Source organism: Gavia stellata, chromosome 1 (assembly GCF_030936135.1).
Source record: "Gavia stellata isolate bGavSte3 chromosome 1, bGavSte3.hap2, whole genome shotgun sequence".
NCBI classification, from domain to species: domain Eukaryota; kingdom Metazoa; phylum Chordata; class Aves; order Gaviiformes; family Gaviidae; genus Gavia; species Gavia stellata.
Genome location: NC_082594.1, coordinates 87,389,970 through 87,404,496, shown reverse-complemented (window position 1 = coordinate 87,404,496; position 14,527 = coordinate 87,389,970). Strand labels below are relative to the sequence as shown.

The 14,527-nt window shown below is 39.6% G+C and overlaps 1 protein-coding gene across 2 annotated transcripts in view; it reads left to right on the top strand.

The window, feature by feature from the left end:
• Positions 1–910: 910 nt before the first annotated feature.
• Positions 911–14,527, top strand: part of SMPX (small muscle protein X-linked) — a 43,211-nt gene continuing 29,594 nt past the window's right edge. Inside the window, exons 1-4 of one of the 2 annotated variants that reach the window (XM_059822023.1) lie at positions 911–1,042; positions 4,626–4,685; positions 9,674–9,763; positions 14,067–14,220. In XM_059822023.1, the coding sequence (XP_059678006.1) occupies positions 4,647–4,685; positions 9,674–9,763; positions 14,067–14,207 (270 nt within the window). In that variant the 5' untranslated portion in view covers positions 911–1,042; positions 4,626–4,646 and the 3' untranslated portion in view covers positions 14,208–14,220. Of the gene's footprint in view, positions 1,063–4,625; positions 4,686–9,673; positions 9,764–14,066; positions 14,221–14,527 lie in introns of both variants that reach the window. The other variant, XM_059822016.1, reaches the window with a different exon arrangement.

Sequence of the window (14,527 nt, the reverse complement as noted above, 5' to 3'; positions counted from 1 at the left end):
TTTTGAAAACTGTTGAACTTCTAAAAGTTGCAAGTAGCAGCAGCAGCGAGCGGCGAGTACAGTATTGCCCGTAACGACACCGCTGTGGTCACCGTCAGCGTTGTGGGTCAGGTGGAGAGCAGGTGTGGCAGAGGAGCGGTGAAAAGGAAAGTCACTCTTGTGAAGATGCGGTGAACAGACGGCCGCGCTTCTGGGCGTGGAAACATGAGGCTGTGCCCCATGCACAACTTGCTGTGACAGGTCACCTTCGGTGGCCTTCACCGCAGACAGCACTCACAGGAAGCGTGAGCACGACCGTATAATAATGTTTCACTTCCCTCACTAGCTATTCCAACTCCTCCCCACGCTCTTCCTTTAGCTCCCCTTCATCCACATGCCCGAAGGTTCAGCAGCTGGCCGCTATGGCCTCGCGCTGTCAGAAGGCCTCCTCCCTGTGAGCATGGCTGTCCTGCACGCAGGGACGCTACGCCGAGACCCCGAGGCAGCTGCTGTGCGAGTTCGCTCCCAACCCGGCAGCGATACAGTCACTTCGGTGTGGCATCCACCTCCCCTAGTTAGTCCCTCTGAGGTGAGTTCTTCATAATTGCGTCTCCGTAGTTATTTCCTTCTCTGGTGTGGCGGTAGGGAGGCACACGCTGCCCCAAACACCACGGGAGCAGTTGTGCTTTACCTTCTGCCACCGTATGCCTGGCGCTCGTGAAAAGCCCAGGACGACAGGGAGAGGGAGGGCAGGAAAAGGACCCAAAGGTGTGTTCCTTCAACACCTCCTGCTTGACACTTGAGCCCTGGTTTTACGATGGTCAAGTGTCACAGGGGACCAAGTTACAGGGTGAATCAAACTCTATATTTAGGAAGAACAACTGGAAGCTATGACAGGAATTCCCTTTTACACTTCGCTTCTCAGCCGAGTCCCACTCCAGCCTGGAGCTGCTCTCAGTGCCGTCCAGGCTGAAAGCATCGGAGCTATTTCAGATACATTAAAAGGATCACAGTCAATACCTCCGCTGGTAGAAGAAGGTACCTCTTTCAGCATCAAAAGGAGGTGCACACACTCACTTGACGGTTTGGAACTTTTCTTATATAAGTAAATAAATAAGCTAATTTTGAAGGGGTCAATCAAAAACTTGAAAGACCCTTATGAAAACTCTTTAATAACTGCTGCGAGGTGACTGCAATAGTTGTGGGTTTATGCTTATTTTAATGTCTTGCACAGCATATCAGCGTATTCAGAGCAGATTGTTATAGTTATTGCTTCATAGTCCGTGGGGATCTTTAAAGATTTAAAACGGAAAGTCGCTTAAGTGCCTAGTGACTCCTAAGAAGCCTAACTGTGTATTCGCTCGAATACTGTAGTACATAGGTACATGCTTATTGTTTTCTGTATGTTTGTTAGAGCTAGTAAATTATTACATGGGTGTTTTGATGGTAAGAGAGGTGTTCTTTCACTGTAAGCTTAACAGGTAATGGTAGTGGAGACAACTGCATTACAGAAAATGTTACTGCATTTGCCTAAAGCATGTATCAAGTTTTTGTGTAACAGACTGGAAGCTGCAAAGTGGGGATGTCTCTTCTTTCTTTGTACTAGCTGGGTCTCACAGTAGTATAGTTCCTGTCAAAGCCTTTTAATAAAATAATACACTGCAGTTCTGTGTCCAAAATACCCGTTGTGCTTGATGCCGTGAGTGCGGCGGGGGGGAAAGGACAGCTTCCAGCTGGGGTGGGGGAAGGCTCTTTCTGTAGTCTGTGGGCTACTGTACATCTCTAGTGCAGATTACAAAAGATGGCATTATGATATCTCATCATATTTAAAGCAAATTGAATAAGTCAGCTTATTATCTTGCTGCAGCCCTGTCAGAAATTATTTTTAGCAGAGGGACAGAAGATAGGTCCTTTGTTTTACAAAGGTTCTTTTCAAAACACTGATTTATTTCACTGTAGTAGTCCTGTGTTTCACAAGTAGTCCTGTTCACAAGTGCTTCCACTGCGAAGCAGGGGAATTTGCAGGGGAAGTCTGGCATAAACCAGCTCCAAACTGAACTAACGTTGCTGTTGCATTCTAAGTTTGGCTCAGCATACAGCCCATAAAAGGTAAAAGGTAAGGTGTGGGGAGGCCAAAAAGACACCGGGGGATACAGGCTGCGTGCATCTGCGTTTCGCTGGGTGCGTATATGTGAAATCCTGCAGTGGAAATGAGAGTGAAGAGTGATTTGTTCAAGTTTGCAGAGCTGATTGGAATGCCAGAAATAACTTAATACAATCAGTGCAGCACTCTTGACTCTCTCTCTGAGACGCCTAGCAAAAATAACAAAGTAATTTATAAAAATGAACTAATCACTTCAGTAATAGATTCATCTGTAACCTAAGGTTTATTTTCCTCTGGTTGATGGTCAGTATTGCTCCGGAGGGAAACTCTGGGAAGGGAGGGAAAGGGAGAGAGCCAGAGATGATTGTCTATTTTTACTCAGTAGCGTGCTGTTGTCCTGATTTCTCTGGCGGTAATGAGGACAGCACGAACTGGTAGGAAAATCACCTCCTCCAAAAGCAGTCCTACACAATTGTATCATGCATCCATCTTTAGGAACCGGTGTCTGATTGCAATTATTTTGAATGCAGACTCCTTGTGAACCCAGAGCACCTCATTGAGGAGCACTATCGCTGTGCTTGCTTTAAAGTCAAGATTCAGTATAAATCCTTGCCCATTTAGCTCTAGGTGCCCCAAGAAGTGTGTATCAGTGTTTTTGCAATGCACAGGCACGCAAGATGGAGAAGTACATCTTAGCTTGAATTACTTTGTGACAGTGTTTAGAAAGTAGATTCATGGTGTTTTGAAATGTTGGATGTTAATTTCCTGTGCTTTTGTTTCCATTTTTCATTCTAATTAGAAAGAGGAGAAGATGATAAGAAAAATTAATTAAACTTTCTGTATTATGAGTCCTATCTTTCCAATAAACTAGGGGATTGTTTTGTATTTATCTTTGGAATACAACCACTGGTTAACAGCACAGTTATTTCTATGCATAGTAAAGATTTTCAAAAAGGAAAGAGAAAGAGTGCAGTATATCCTTTTGGCTTTTTGAAATCTGTGCAAATTTTATCATGAACTTCAGTGGCTGAGATTTCATTTCCCAAAGTGAACTCTGAAGTTTTTAAAACTACCTCTGATTTTAAAATTGTAAATGTAAATGTAAAACCACAATATAAAACTCACTGGAAGCATGCTGGTTTTATTTTGCACATATTTTTTTTTTGATTTATTAATTTAGTGGAAGCAATTTAAACCCGAAGCAACCTATGAAGATGATGTGTTGGTTTGGGCAGCACTCTGTACAGCTGATAGTGTGATCAGAGGGAGACCTCTAATGGCAGGTCATTTTTACTTTAAGTTCTGTTCAGCATTATACACAGATTTAAAGCCGATGCGAGAATATGCAAAAGCAAGTCTTCCATGCAGCTCTGGTGATACATTTTCGGGCTGATATTCCAGGCTGAAGACAACCTACAACTCATCTATAATTTTCTTTGGTACCGCCTCCATGTGACAGTTACGCTCTTTGGAGTACCAAAGTCTCTGACCCACTTTTGATTTCTTAGTGTATTTCTACTGTTCTCTCCTTCATCATTTATTACTTTTCTCAGGATTTTCTTTGTCATCTCAGGTTAAATATTGTAGCCAAAATATGCTGTAGTTTGTTTGTGATCAATGAGTTCTCTGGTGAACTCATTTGTCACCTTTTGGTATTACTATCTTATTTTGCATTATAATGAGACAGGTTAAATAACCAGACTTTGATGAAGGTCTAGTTCAGTTAAAATCTTAATTCTTAGTGAAAGAATAAAAGGCCGAGACAATCTTTCAATTAATCTGATAGCAAAATGTCTTTCTTGCTTTTTTTTCCCCCTACCTTTACAGAATCTTTTGACTTTGGTGTATTTCTCTTTGTTATTGTATATTAATACTGTATCAGTCCATATTTCTATGCCTGCATAAAATTATATGGAAAATTCTGTTCTTTTTTATCTTATTGCTAAAGAAAATCAATGAATCTATATGATCTAAAACTTTGAAGAGAGGCTACTTTGTGCCCTAGCAATTGTCAAGCAGAACTTTACAGTTTGACCGTCTTGATCATTTTCAGTCTATAGGCATTAAAGATTTGCAAGGATTTGTGAGTTGGAAAATGGTTATGTCTGCATTTACCAATGTTTTGTAGCAAGTTATTCTTTATTTGAAAGAAGTTTTAAACTGAGAGTTCCAATAATTCCCATGTACATACTATGACAGAAATAATCATACATTGTTTATGCTCAAATGCTTCCCTTAATTCTTACTCATTTTACAATGCCATTAAGGTTTGAGAGATTCCTTATCTCTACTCATTATTGTTTTTAATGTGAAAGAGAGAGCTCTATTTGTGGCTATGAAAGATTAATTGGAGAAGCTCAGATGTTCTGACTCCTTCTGATATTCAGAAGGAATAACTAAGCAACTCTGAAACTGAGACGGAAACAGGAGCTGGGCAGATGAAATGGATGCCTGTCAAGAGGCAGCACGGGTTAAGTTCTAGTTTATCTCCCCTAGCTATCAGAATGTCAGAGCCTGTAACACTTTCCCATTTTGCTTGCAGGGATAAGCCTCTGTCTTAAAAATGTCAAAACAGCCAGCGTCACATGTCAAAGCCATTCAGGTAAGAGACAGTATTTAAGTTTCTAATATAATAAAATAATAAATCTCAACCTCCATTGCTTGCCAAACTGCATTTTGCTCATACAAAACACCGCAGAAGTGCTAACTGGGGATTATTCTTTTAAAGCAAAAAGCTTGGTAGATATGAAAGCACTGAAAAAGTTTGACCTGAAGAGCATCTTATGATCTGAGCTGATGAAAAACTGGATCAGATAGGTTGGCTGCTTGCTTGCTTGCATGGTCTTTCCAGTGTTGAATTATTCCTATTGGTGAATCAGCTAAGCAAAACACGGTGATACATCTACAGAACTGATCACCATTATAAGTAAAACTAATTCTTGCAACTATTAGATTTTCCACAGAGTTAATATAATGCTGGAAGAATTATAGGCTAAAAAGATGGCATAGGTATTGTGAAGTTTTTCATGTCTGCATTCCTTTAGGAAAAACCCCACAACTTCCAATATTTGTTTAAGAAGCATTTTATTTAAAAGCCAAATCAAAATGAGAGAAATGTTGATGTTTACATTAAAAAAATTCTTGTATGTCACATACTTCTTCAAATGGCATATTCTCACAAGGATGAAGTTGGTTGTTACATACTTGTAAAAGAAACAGCTGGAGAATTATCCCAACATTATTATGAAGTAGCATCATAAAGAATGTATTTAGCTCATGCTGTCACTGATTCTTGTCAAAAGGCCAAAATACCTCCTGAGCTCCAGAATGTTACAGAATTTTCATGTATTTTGTAAAATGCATTTGCAATCAAAATTTCCCAGGAGTTCAGATTCCCTTAAAATCACATAAGAAACACAAACTGGAATTTCTGAAGTCTGATCTGTCCTCTGTTTCCCCAAGATAATACTAACTCAATGGATTGGAGTATCAAGAAGATTAATTACCCCATGGCTAGACAGTGTACTGAAGTTGCAAGGCACTGTAAAAATGCTAATTCTCTTTATCATCATCAACTCCGCTGGAACAGGCATGCAAACTACTGTACTCTCATTCAGTTGAAATTAGCAGAAGCTTGCCATTGATTTCACTTAGTTCAAATTTTCATCCCTCTTTTACAGTGACTATGGAAATATTTGTATGATTAATGAAAAAATGTAGATAATTTATAGATCAAAAGTATTTACATTTTACATTTAAACTCCATAGGCCCATACAAACATTTTTAAGGAATTAATTTGGCTTACTGTTTTCCTTAAAGTAAAGAAATAGTTATAGACTCCTTTTTAGTTTTATGATGACTTTCCAACTTATAAATGTAAAAAAACTCTTCTAATTTGTCCATTAAAAAAGTGCATTAATTTTAAACACCAAGTTTAATATTTTAAGAAACTTTAATTTTTGCAAAGGTAATTCGAATCATGAGAAAAATTACAGCATAAGCTTTAAAATAAATCTGTTTAACACTGTGTCAAAGGTTGCTCCAGCAGGGAGACTTGCACTTGAATCGATGCCTATTACACTTTGAGCACTCTAAGAACCATGATTCAAAATGTCACCTTACTTTTATACATTGTAATTCATATATTATGATCCTTTGCTATTATGTGCTATTATAGTAGGACCGACATCCCCTGGAGAATATACATTGTGCTGCAGCGATGAAAATGTAGTGTCACTTTACTAACAGAAGTATTTAATGGTACTCCATGTCAGAAGTGGCTTCTTTCTGATGGTACGAGATGTACACTACAATCTTCACTTGCCAACAGACACTAAATACAGATGTGGGAGAGTTAAAGGTGGCAACTGGTACCCAAGTGTAGTTTTGGACCAAAGTAGTGTTAATTTCTGGTAACATTCATTGCTGGCCTACTCCTCCCAGTGTGTAAAAGGCTGTGTATAGCTCTGGCTGACAATTATTCTACCTACAAACACCACTCTTGGCTTTCCTCAGAGGTCAGGGTGAGGGGTTTCCTATTTTTTTTCTGAATTACATTCCATTTTCTCTGTAGTGCCTTTATTTTTTTTTTAACTTGAATATGTTTATACTGAAGTGGCTTTCCAGCTTATTCACTCATCCTTCTGGTCAGCTAGGAATGGCTGTGATGCTGTGGAGAACTTACTCGTAACAGTCCTCAACTCATGCAGGGCTGCTGGTAATTCAAGACCCAACAGTTCCTGATCTGGATGCTCTGTCTCTAGTAAACAGAAAGAAGAACGTAAACACATCTCTAAACACCAGTTTAATGGAGTCAAACCAGCAATATATGTTGTATGTCATGCTTACAGATATTATTCCTTCGATCTGTTCAGGAAGACCTTAGTTCAGTACATCAGTACACATACCTACTCATTATGAAAACTGAAATGACATCCAAAATATGGTAGGCAATTTCCAAAAACAAAGAAAGATGCAAACCCAATAGTTTTAATAATTAGTATGATTAAAAATAATAATCACACCTAGACAGTCTGTCTAAAGCAATTATAATTTAGGATTTCAGGAGTTTGGAACAAAAAATCTCCAGTTTAGCATTTCACTGGGTGGGGAGCAGGCAAGGAAGAGATCACTGAGGCTCCTATCTCCGTCCCACCAGACAGGTGACAGGAGCCCTGAAATATATTTTAAAAACAAAATTGCAAACTTGTGCTGATCACAGCACAGCACAGTCCTTACAGAGGTACACTGGCATACAGAATCTGGTCTGTTGTTCGCCCATTATATGGCTGCTTATCCGCAGGCGGGGACCAGCATTGGATTAAGTGGGAGATTTACAGCTCAGGACTCTGGTGCTTCTGGTCAGGAACTGTTCGGAAATCAGTCATATGTTCATTTCTTACTAGAAATATTTTAATTTATAGTATGTGTTATCAGATCCAGACAGTGTTAAACTATGTCTTAAAGGCTGCTTGTTTTACCAAGTTAGTATTTCATGTCTCTGTACGTCTTGTCCAAACTCTGACGTGGATGCACTTACTTCAGATAAAATAGCTCAAACCGCTTTAGTGTGACACGGATTACTGTGAAAATGCTGAAGCAGACCAAAGAGTGGTTTATTTAATTTAATTAGCAGTCTGGCACTTAGTTCATTTTTGTTTCCTGAACCATTTTTAGTTACAGTTGGTCTGTCAATCACAGTAGGAAATAGAAGGGCCATGTATCAGAATTGCCGTGTTGCGGTATGCCCTGGGTGGCCGTGGGAGGCTGGCTTCTGCTTTTACTGACTCCAAGGGGAAGGAATGCCTGAGTTAAAAATGAGCACCAAGAAGAGAGATAACTTTTAATGTTTCAACTCTGCAAACTTGTGTGACCATGCTAGCTGTAAAGTGCAAAGAAGTTTCATATTCCAAAAAAAGAAGGTGACTGGAGGTACCAGAGCCCGGCAGGGGAGATGCTTAAAATTAAAAATAGCAAAGCTGGTTTTTTCCACTCCTAAATGAAATAATGGGTTAAGTACTGCAAGGCTGAAAATTCCCTGTCTCCTGGGAACTTAGGAAGTGCAGATGAAAGGTTTCACAATATCTAAATTAATGCTCAGTGAAAAAGCATTATGAAGTGAATACCCAGTTGCCTATAAACTACATGGCCCTACAGACATTTGCTGGCCCCACTGAAGTGGCAGCGTCACCCCCATAAATAAAAGAATGGGAAACAGATAAATAGAATAAAGAGAAAGGTGCTTATTTCTTGGCAAATGGATTCTTAATTTACTCAACGTTTGATTACAGCTGTCAGGACGGTTGTTCTTACTGAAAACAGTGGGCTGTTTACCTGTGTGGTTGCCCAACCTGGGGCACGATCTGCAAGACCACGATTTGAGCAGAAGGACGGGATTATTCATCTTCATTTAATGCAAATCAGTCAGATGGTAAACTACAATAACACAGCTCACTCTTGGAAGGTTCTCTGCTTCCGCTCCGTAACATTACCGATTCACCCCCTGGTTTTACCAGTGGGAGTCATGATATTTTGATGACATTTCCTAGGAGCAGCTTCTCTTCTGAGATCACAAAATAAGAATAGGTATAAATTGTGCATTTAGTTGATCACGCCATTTGACTTTTAAAATAATCCAGGCTGGGTCACATAGGGAAATAGATACATTTTAGCTGTTCTTTCCTAAGCAATGTTTTCTGCCATTCTTCTCTCAAAAATCTTTACTTTTAAGGTATCTAGTATAAGCCCCATTTATGTTATGGCTACTGGCTTTCTGCCACAGGTAAAAAATCAGATTGATTCAGTCGTGTGGGTATTATTTTGGAGGGAGTTTGCTAAAGCCAGGGGCTAGCCGTCTGCCTGGCGTTCGAGACGGCTCAGCCCGCTTTGACCCGTGAGCCCCCGCTGCAGGCCAGGCTGGGGTGTCTGGGCAAAACCCAGCAGGGACTGGACAGTCAAAAAGCCTTCCTGCCTTTTCCCACAGATCCTCTTTGCAACCGAGAAGTATATTTCTAGGACTAAGGCATTGCATTTGCAGTTTGTAGCACCCATGGGTAAATTCTGTTGGTAAAAATCACATTTTAAACACTTGTGGCTTATGTGGGCTCAGGACTGGCTTTCCTTCCTAACTACCTGTGATTAAGTGAAGTGAGAACTGGTGTCACTGGGGCAGGGAGACTGGTCCAGTGGTTTGGGTGCTATTGTAGGATTTGGCCAATTTACACTTAAATCCTTATTCTGGCACTCTCTGCTTGACCTTGACCAAATCGAAGCAGATGCCTAAAGAGACTTTGGTGTCTAGTACTCATTTGTTTAAAGTCCAATGAAATCAGGGAGCATTAGACTAAAATGCAGAACTTAAAAAGCTTTCTAGATAGCTTTGGTTTTTCACTTTCCATCTTTAAAATGAAGATGGAAGCATTTCCCTTTCCCATGGGAGTGGTGTAATGATGCATACATTGAAGGCGTAAGTGCTCAGAAACCTCGATAATGTCTATACTCCTGTCCCACCCTTTTTGAATTTTGCCACTTACCAACTGTATGTTTATTTATCAGTCACTATTACATGCATCATGATTTCCTTCTCACAGGCTAATATTAACATCCCAATGGGAGCATTTCGACCTGGTGCAGGCCACCCTCATAAAAGAAAAGAACTTACACCTGAGGAAGTGGAGGAGGTAAGAAAAAAAGGGGGGGTTGATTTTTTTTTCCCCAGGAGACTCCCTGATGTTGATGGAAGAAAGCCTTTTAATCAATCTTATAGCACTACGTACCAATCTTAGGTATGACAGCTGAACATGCACTGATCAATCATGGAAATAACTGGCCTTCTGCTAAACACTTCATGTATACATAATTCTGGTTTTGATGCCAAGGCACCTATAGGAATTTAAACTGTTTCAAAGGTGTGTATCTGCTGTCAGGAAAGAGAGCCAGGATTTCACCAGCAGTATTTATCTAGACTGGAGTTGATGGAATACAGCAGGAAAAGTTATAGCAAGGCTTTGGAAGAATCTACTACTACCTGCTGCCCCATAGTGGGATTTATTGTTATAGCTTAACAATATTAGAACAGGTTTTCAAACCTGACACTTTTTGGAATATTTATCAACAAGGAGAAATTGAATGTGAAGACTATCCATTTGCGAATTAGAAACAGAAATTGTGAACGCATTTACCTGCATAGGGGTGCAAATATTCCATTTTAGATTGAATTCTGTGTTTGCGTGCTTTTATTTTACAGGGAATATTTTAACACTGAGTTTTGAGTATAAAGTGCAATTTATACCTTAACCAACATTGATCACAAAGGTTATGATTAAACACAGATATCATATTTCTGGATGATATTAAAGCATCTTATTGTGACAGGTGCGCCACACCTAAGCTCTATCAGGAGTTTAGAAAGCGAGGGTGTCCACTCTGAACCTCGTGAGTCAACGGGAGGGTCTTCCTTACCCTTCACGTCTCCATTCTCTCTGCGAATCATTCTAACTCGAGTGTAATTCCGTTCTCCTTTGTATGTTTCTTCCATGCGGTAATAGAGTGAACTTTGCCATCAAACTTTGTTAAGTTGCACTTTTACAACATCATATTAAAACCACTCTTGCTAATAGCTTTCATGGTGATTCTTTAAGCGATCTAAATCACTCATTCGCGACAAATCGGCGTAGTTGGCAGGATCCTAAATCAGGATTCGCGACACTTATTTACCATGACCTTTTATAATAAATAAGAACTAAAACCTAAATAGAACCTAAACTAAATAGAACTAAGTGGAGAAAAAGGCAGTGGGATACTCCAAACAAGAAAAACCTCAAATAATGATGGGTGCTTATGGCTTCCTGGCCAGTTGGCTTAGTTTGGATTTATAATCCCCATTTGAGAACTGGTCCTGGTGGGCCAGAGTCGTGGATGCTCTCCAGAGCCAAGAGCAGGAAGGGCCCAAATGGACCCTGTACAGTTGGGCTGCTTCTGGCAGGACTCAGCCAGGTGGATCTGCTGCCATGCGGGTGAAGCAGCGCTGTTGTGGCTGGAGGGAGTCTTGCCTTCATGCAGAGCAGAGCCGTGAGGACCAGGAGGGAGGTGGATAGACACTTGTCTCCAGGCATGCAGTGCACTGCTGATGATTCAGCCCCAAACAAGCAGCCAGATTAGTTTTGGACAAATCATCAGCTCCTTCTGACCTGGTACAGGCACTTAAAATGGTCAGGTTGAGTTACATAAGAGCTAATTCTTCCTTTTCTGTCTAAATCAGACAGATTTTTTTCTGAATTTCAACATATTTGATATAAATAGTGCTCTGTTCACAGAGAACTTTTCTGAAGGAATCAAATCCAGGCTGACTTAACTCTTCTTAAGAAGATTGTAAAAAACCAAAATCAAACATACAATGTGACCTTGAACACATATTGTGGCTTTGTCCCCTGGAAAGAAATCAAAGCATATTCTCTCCACAGTAATTAAACTGGTGAAGGAATGCATGTTATTAAGCAGAAACTAATATAGCATGTGTGAATTCTGGTAGTATTTGAGAAATAAAATAAATGACTAGTGCTGATAAGTAGATTTGGTTGGGTAATTAAATACAGCTTTGCTTCTCAGTTATGTGAATACTGTATATGAGACAGAGATTACAGAATGAAAGTTCTTGGCCCCGGTTTTATAGCCAATATGCAACCAAAGCAATGGGAGTAAAGACTACAGAAGCAGATCTTGTAATAGGAATAGAATAAAAACGCTACCAGTGGACTTGTCTTCTCAGTTTTCTCCTCTCATTAAGTTTTGCAGTACAGCTTGTGGTTCTTCAAAGCAGCTTTTGCTAACAAATACATGTTTTGCTAACAGTGCTTAGCATTTTTCACTACATTTTAAAACCTTGGCAAAGGAGAAGAGGGAAATATGGGTCTTACGCAAAGGGTTGGTGGAGTCAGAAGGCAGCGCGTGTTTTTGAAGGTCAAAGGAGCAGACATGTTAACATTCAAAAGAAGCGGGGGTGGGAATTTCAGAAAATAACTCTTCTTCAGTCAGAGCATTTCCATGCATGTATTTGTTAACTCTTGTCGTATATCTAAGTCACTCTTCAGACTTCCTTCAATAAAACTGAAGGCCAAGGTCTGATACCAGCTGTGCGTTGCACACAGAGCGGGTGATATAGGAGAGGGTGCAGTCATAAATAGCACACATCTGAGATTAGACAGGAAAGCTAACATCAATTTATGGAGTGCAAAGTCTCCAAAACATGGTCGAAGTTTGCACCATTTGTACTATGAGAGGAATGGTATTGTAGATGACTTGAAATGGTATTTTTAACATAGTATCTGCTATGTACTAATAAGAACTAAGGGATTGGAGGGATGGTAGTTTTTCATAATTATTCAGATTAGCTAGCTGTGCAAGAAAACTGTCAAAGGAAACCATACAAGCTCATGGCATCTTCGGCTACCAATACAATTTCGTGCAACCCTCCAAACACCTACTGTATCAATTTACTTATTCTCCTGCTGTGCTTTGCTACTGTTCCAGGATGTTAGATCACGAAGCTAAATATTAGATAGTGTATATATAGTAGCTGGGGCTGGACCACTGACTGGGATTTTAAATTACCAAACCAGAAACAACAGTATGATGTTATTAGTATTATCTTGTATTCACTAATAGCGTAGTAGCTAAAAAGTGAGAAAAGATAATCCAAGTTTACTAAGCGAAGCAATATAATTGTTGCTTCAGTTTTCTTACATATGGTGATCTCTAGAAAGTTCGTAAAGATCAGATAAGAAGAAAATGTCAGTTTTCTAAAATTCCTTGGTTTTTTGCTACTCGATATTGCAAAAAGTCTGCTTCCTGATTAGCATGTAGTCAATTAGTCAACAGAAAAAAGAGGGGTTTACTGGCCAATATTTGACAGATAACTTTGGAATTTTAAAAATGATGTCAAATATTAAGAATTGACTGCTCACAGTCAGTACACCTTTACAAAAAGGGTGGCTAATAAATCTAAATACTGAATGAACTCCAAAAAGCCCACCCCAAGAGGACATTCACAGATTAATTAAAAAAGAAAAAATAATTTAATTGTCAAATTATTTGCAGTAAAATATTAATTCATCTCTAACCCTACATGATTTCCCCTGTATGCCAGTTTTCTAAAATACAGAACAGGCTGGAACAACCTTAAACTCCCTACTGGAAAACTACTCCTGCAAAACATTGCTCAGTGTAGAATAGAAATTGTCTAAAATACATGCTCTACCTCACCTAGGAGCAATAGTACAGCCGAGGAAGTACCAAGGACTGAAATACCGTGGTCCATAGGGAAATTAGCTGAGATGCTTGCTATTGTGTAAGTGCTGTTATTTAGCCTGTTTTTTTACAGTGTCAGCAAAATAGCCGTCAGGCACTACCCTAATTCAACCATAAAATGACAAAATCCCATCTGATCTTGCGGCTGAGGTTAAGAAAAATTAAACATCAACTCGAACTGAGCTTGGATGGAGCTTTTGGGGTCCATAACCTACTATCATATCTCTTCTCCAGAGCTGCAGAAGTGCATGATGGTTTTCTTCTCCAACTGGCCGGCAACTATGAGACTCAGAAAGAAATTAGATTCTAAAAATGGTTCTTCTGCTTTTTTTCTCTAAAATATGAAGGACCTGGGAATTGCCTTTAATGCTCCACTCAGTTAAATTTCTGTTAATGGTCTGACACTTTAAATTCTTATTCATTTACCAAAAGATCCACATTCCTCTGCACTAAGCACCGTCTAATTTTTTTTTTTCAGAATTTTTTTAGAAATTTTAGACAACAACCAACAAAATAACCTATGTATTCCTGCCCTCCCTGCCCTCCCCCCCCCCCAGTTTCCATTGGGATTGCATTTAGTATAAAAACATCCTTTCCTGTTTCTCAAATAACTGACCTATGTTCATACTTGAGAGATTACTATTGCGGCAGTAAGGTCACTGATATCCTTTTGTGCAGAGTGTTCCTGCTTCAACAGAGGAGGAGAAAGACAAGAAACACCTCCCAGGAGCTAAGAAGCTTCCAGGTCCTGCTGTCAACTTGTCAGAGATTCAGAACATAAAAAGTGAGCTGAAATTTGTCCCCAAAGCTGAACAATAGCTGAAACAAGCAGGTGAGTAAAAGAGAGGTTCTTTGCATGGCTCTAGGAGAAGGAGGCTGATCCAGAAACCTCTTTGCGTCAAAAGACGTCTTTCCAATTACTTCAAAGGGCCTGGAATCACACCCCATATTTCAAAAACAAAATATAAGAAGAAAAGGTCATAATCCTTGGAATTCTGTGTTATTTCAAACATGGAGCATGTAGGAGACTATATCCAATGATATTTGGCACCCATCAACCAGCCTAACAAAAAGTGTATTCAGCTATTAGCAATATTGAAGTCAGCTTAAAAATACCAGCTTCCTGCTTTGCAAGCACA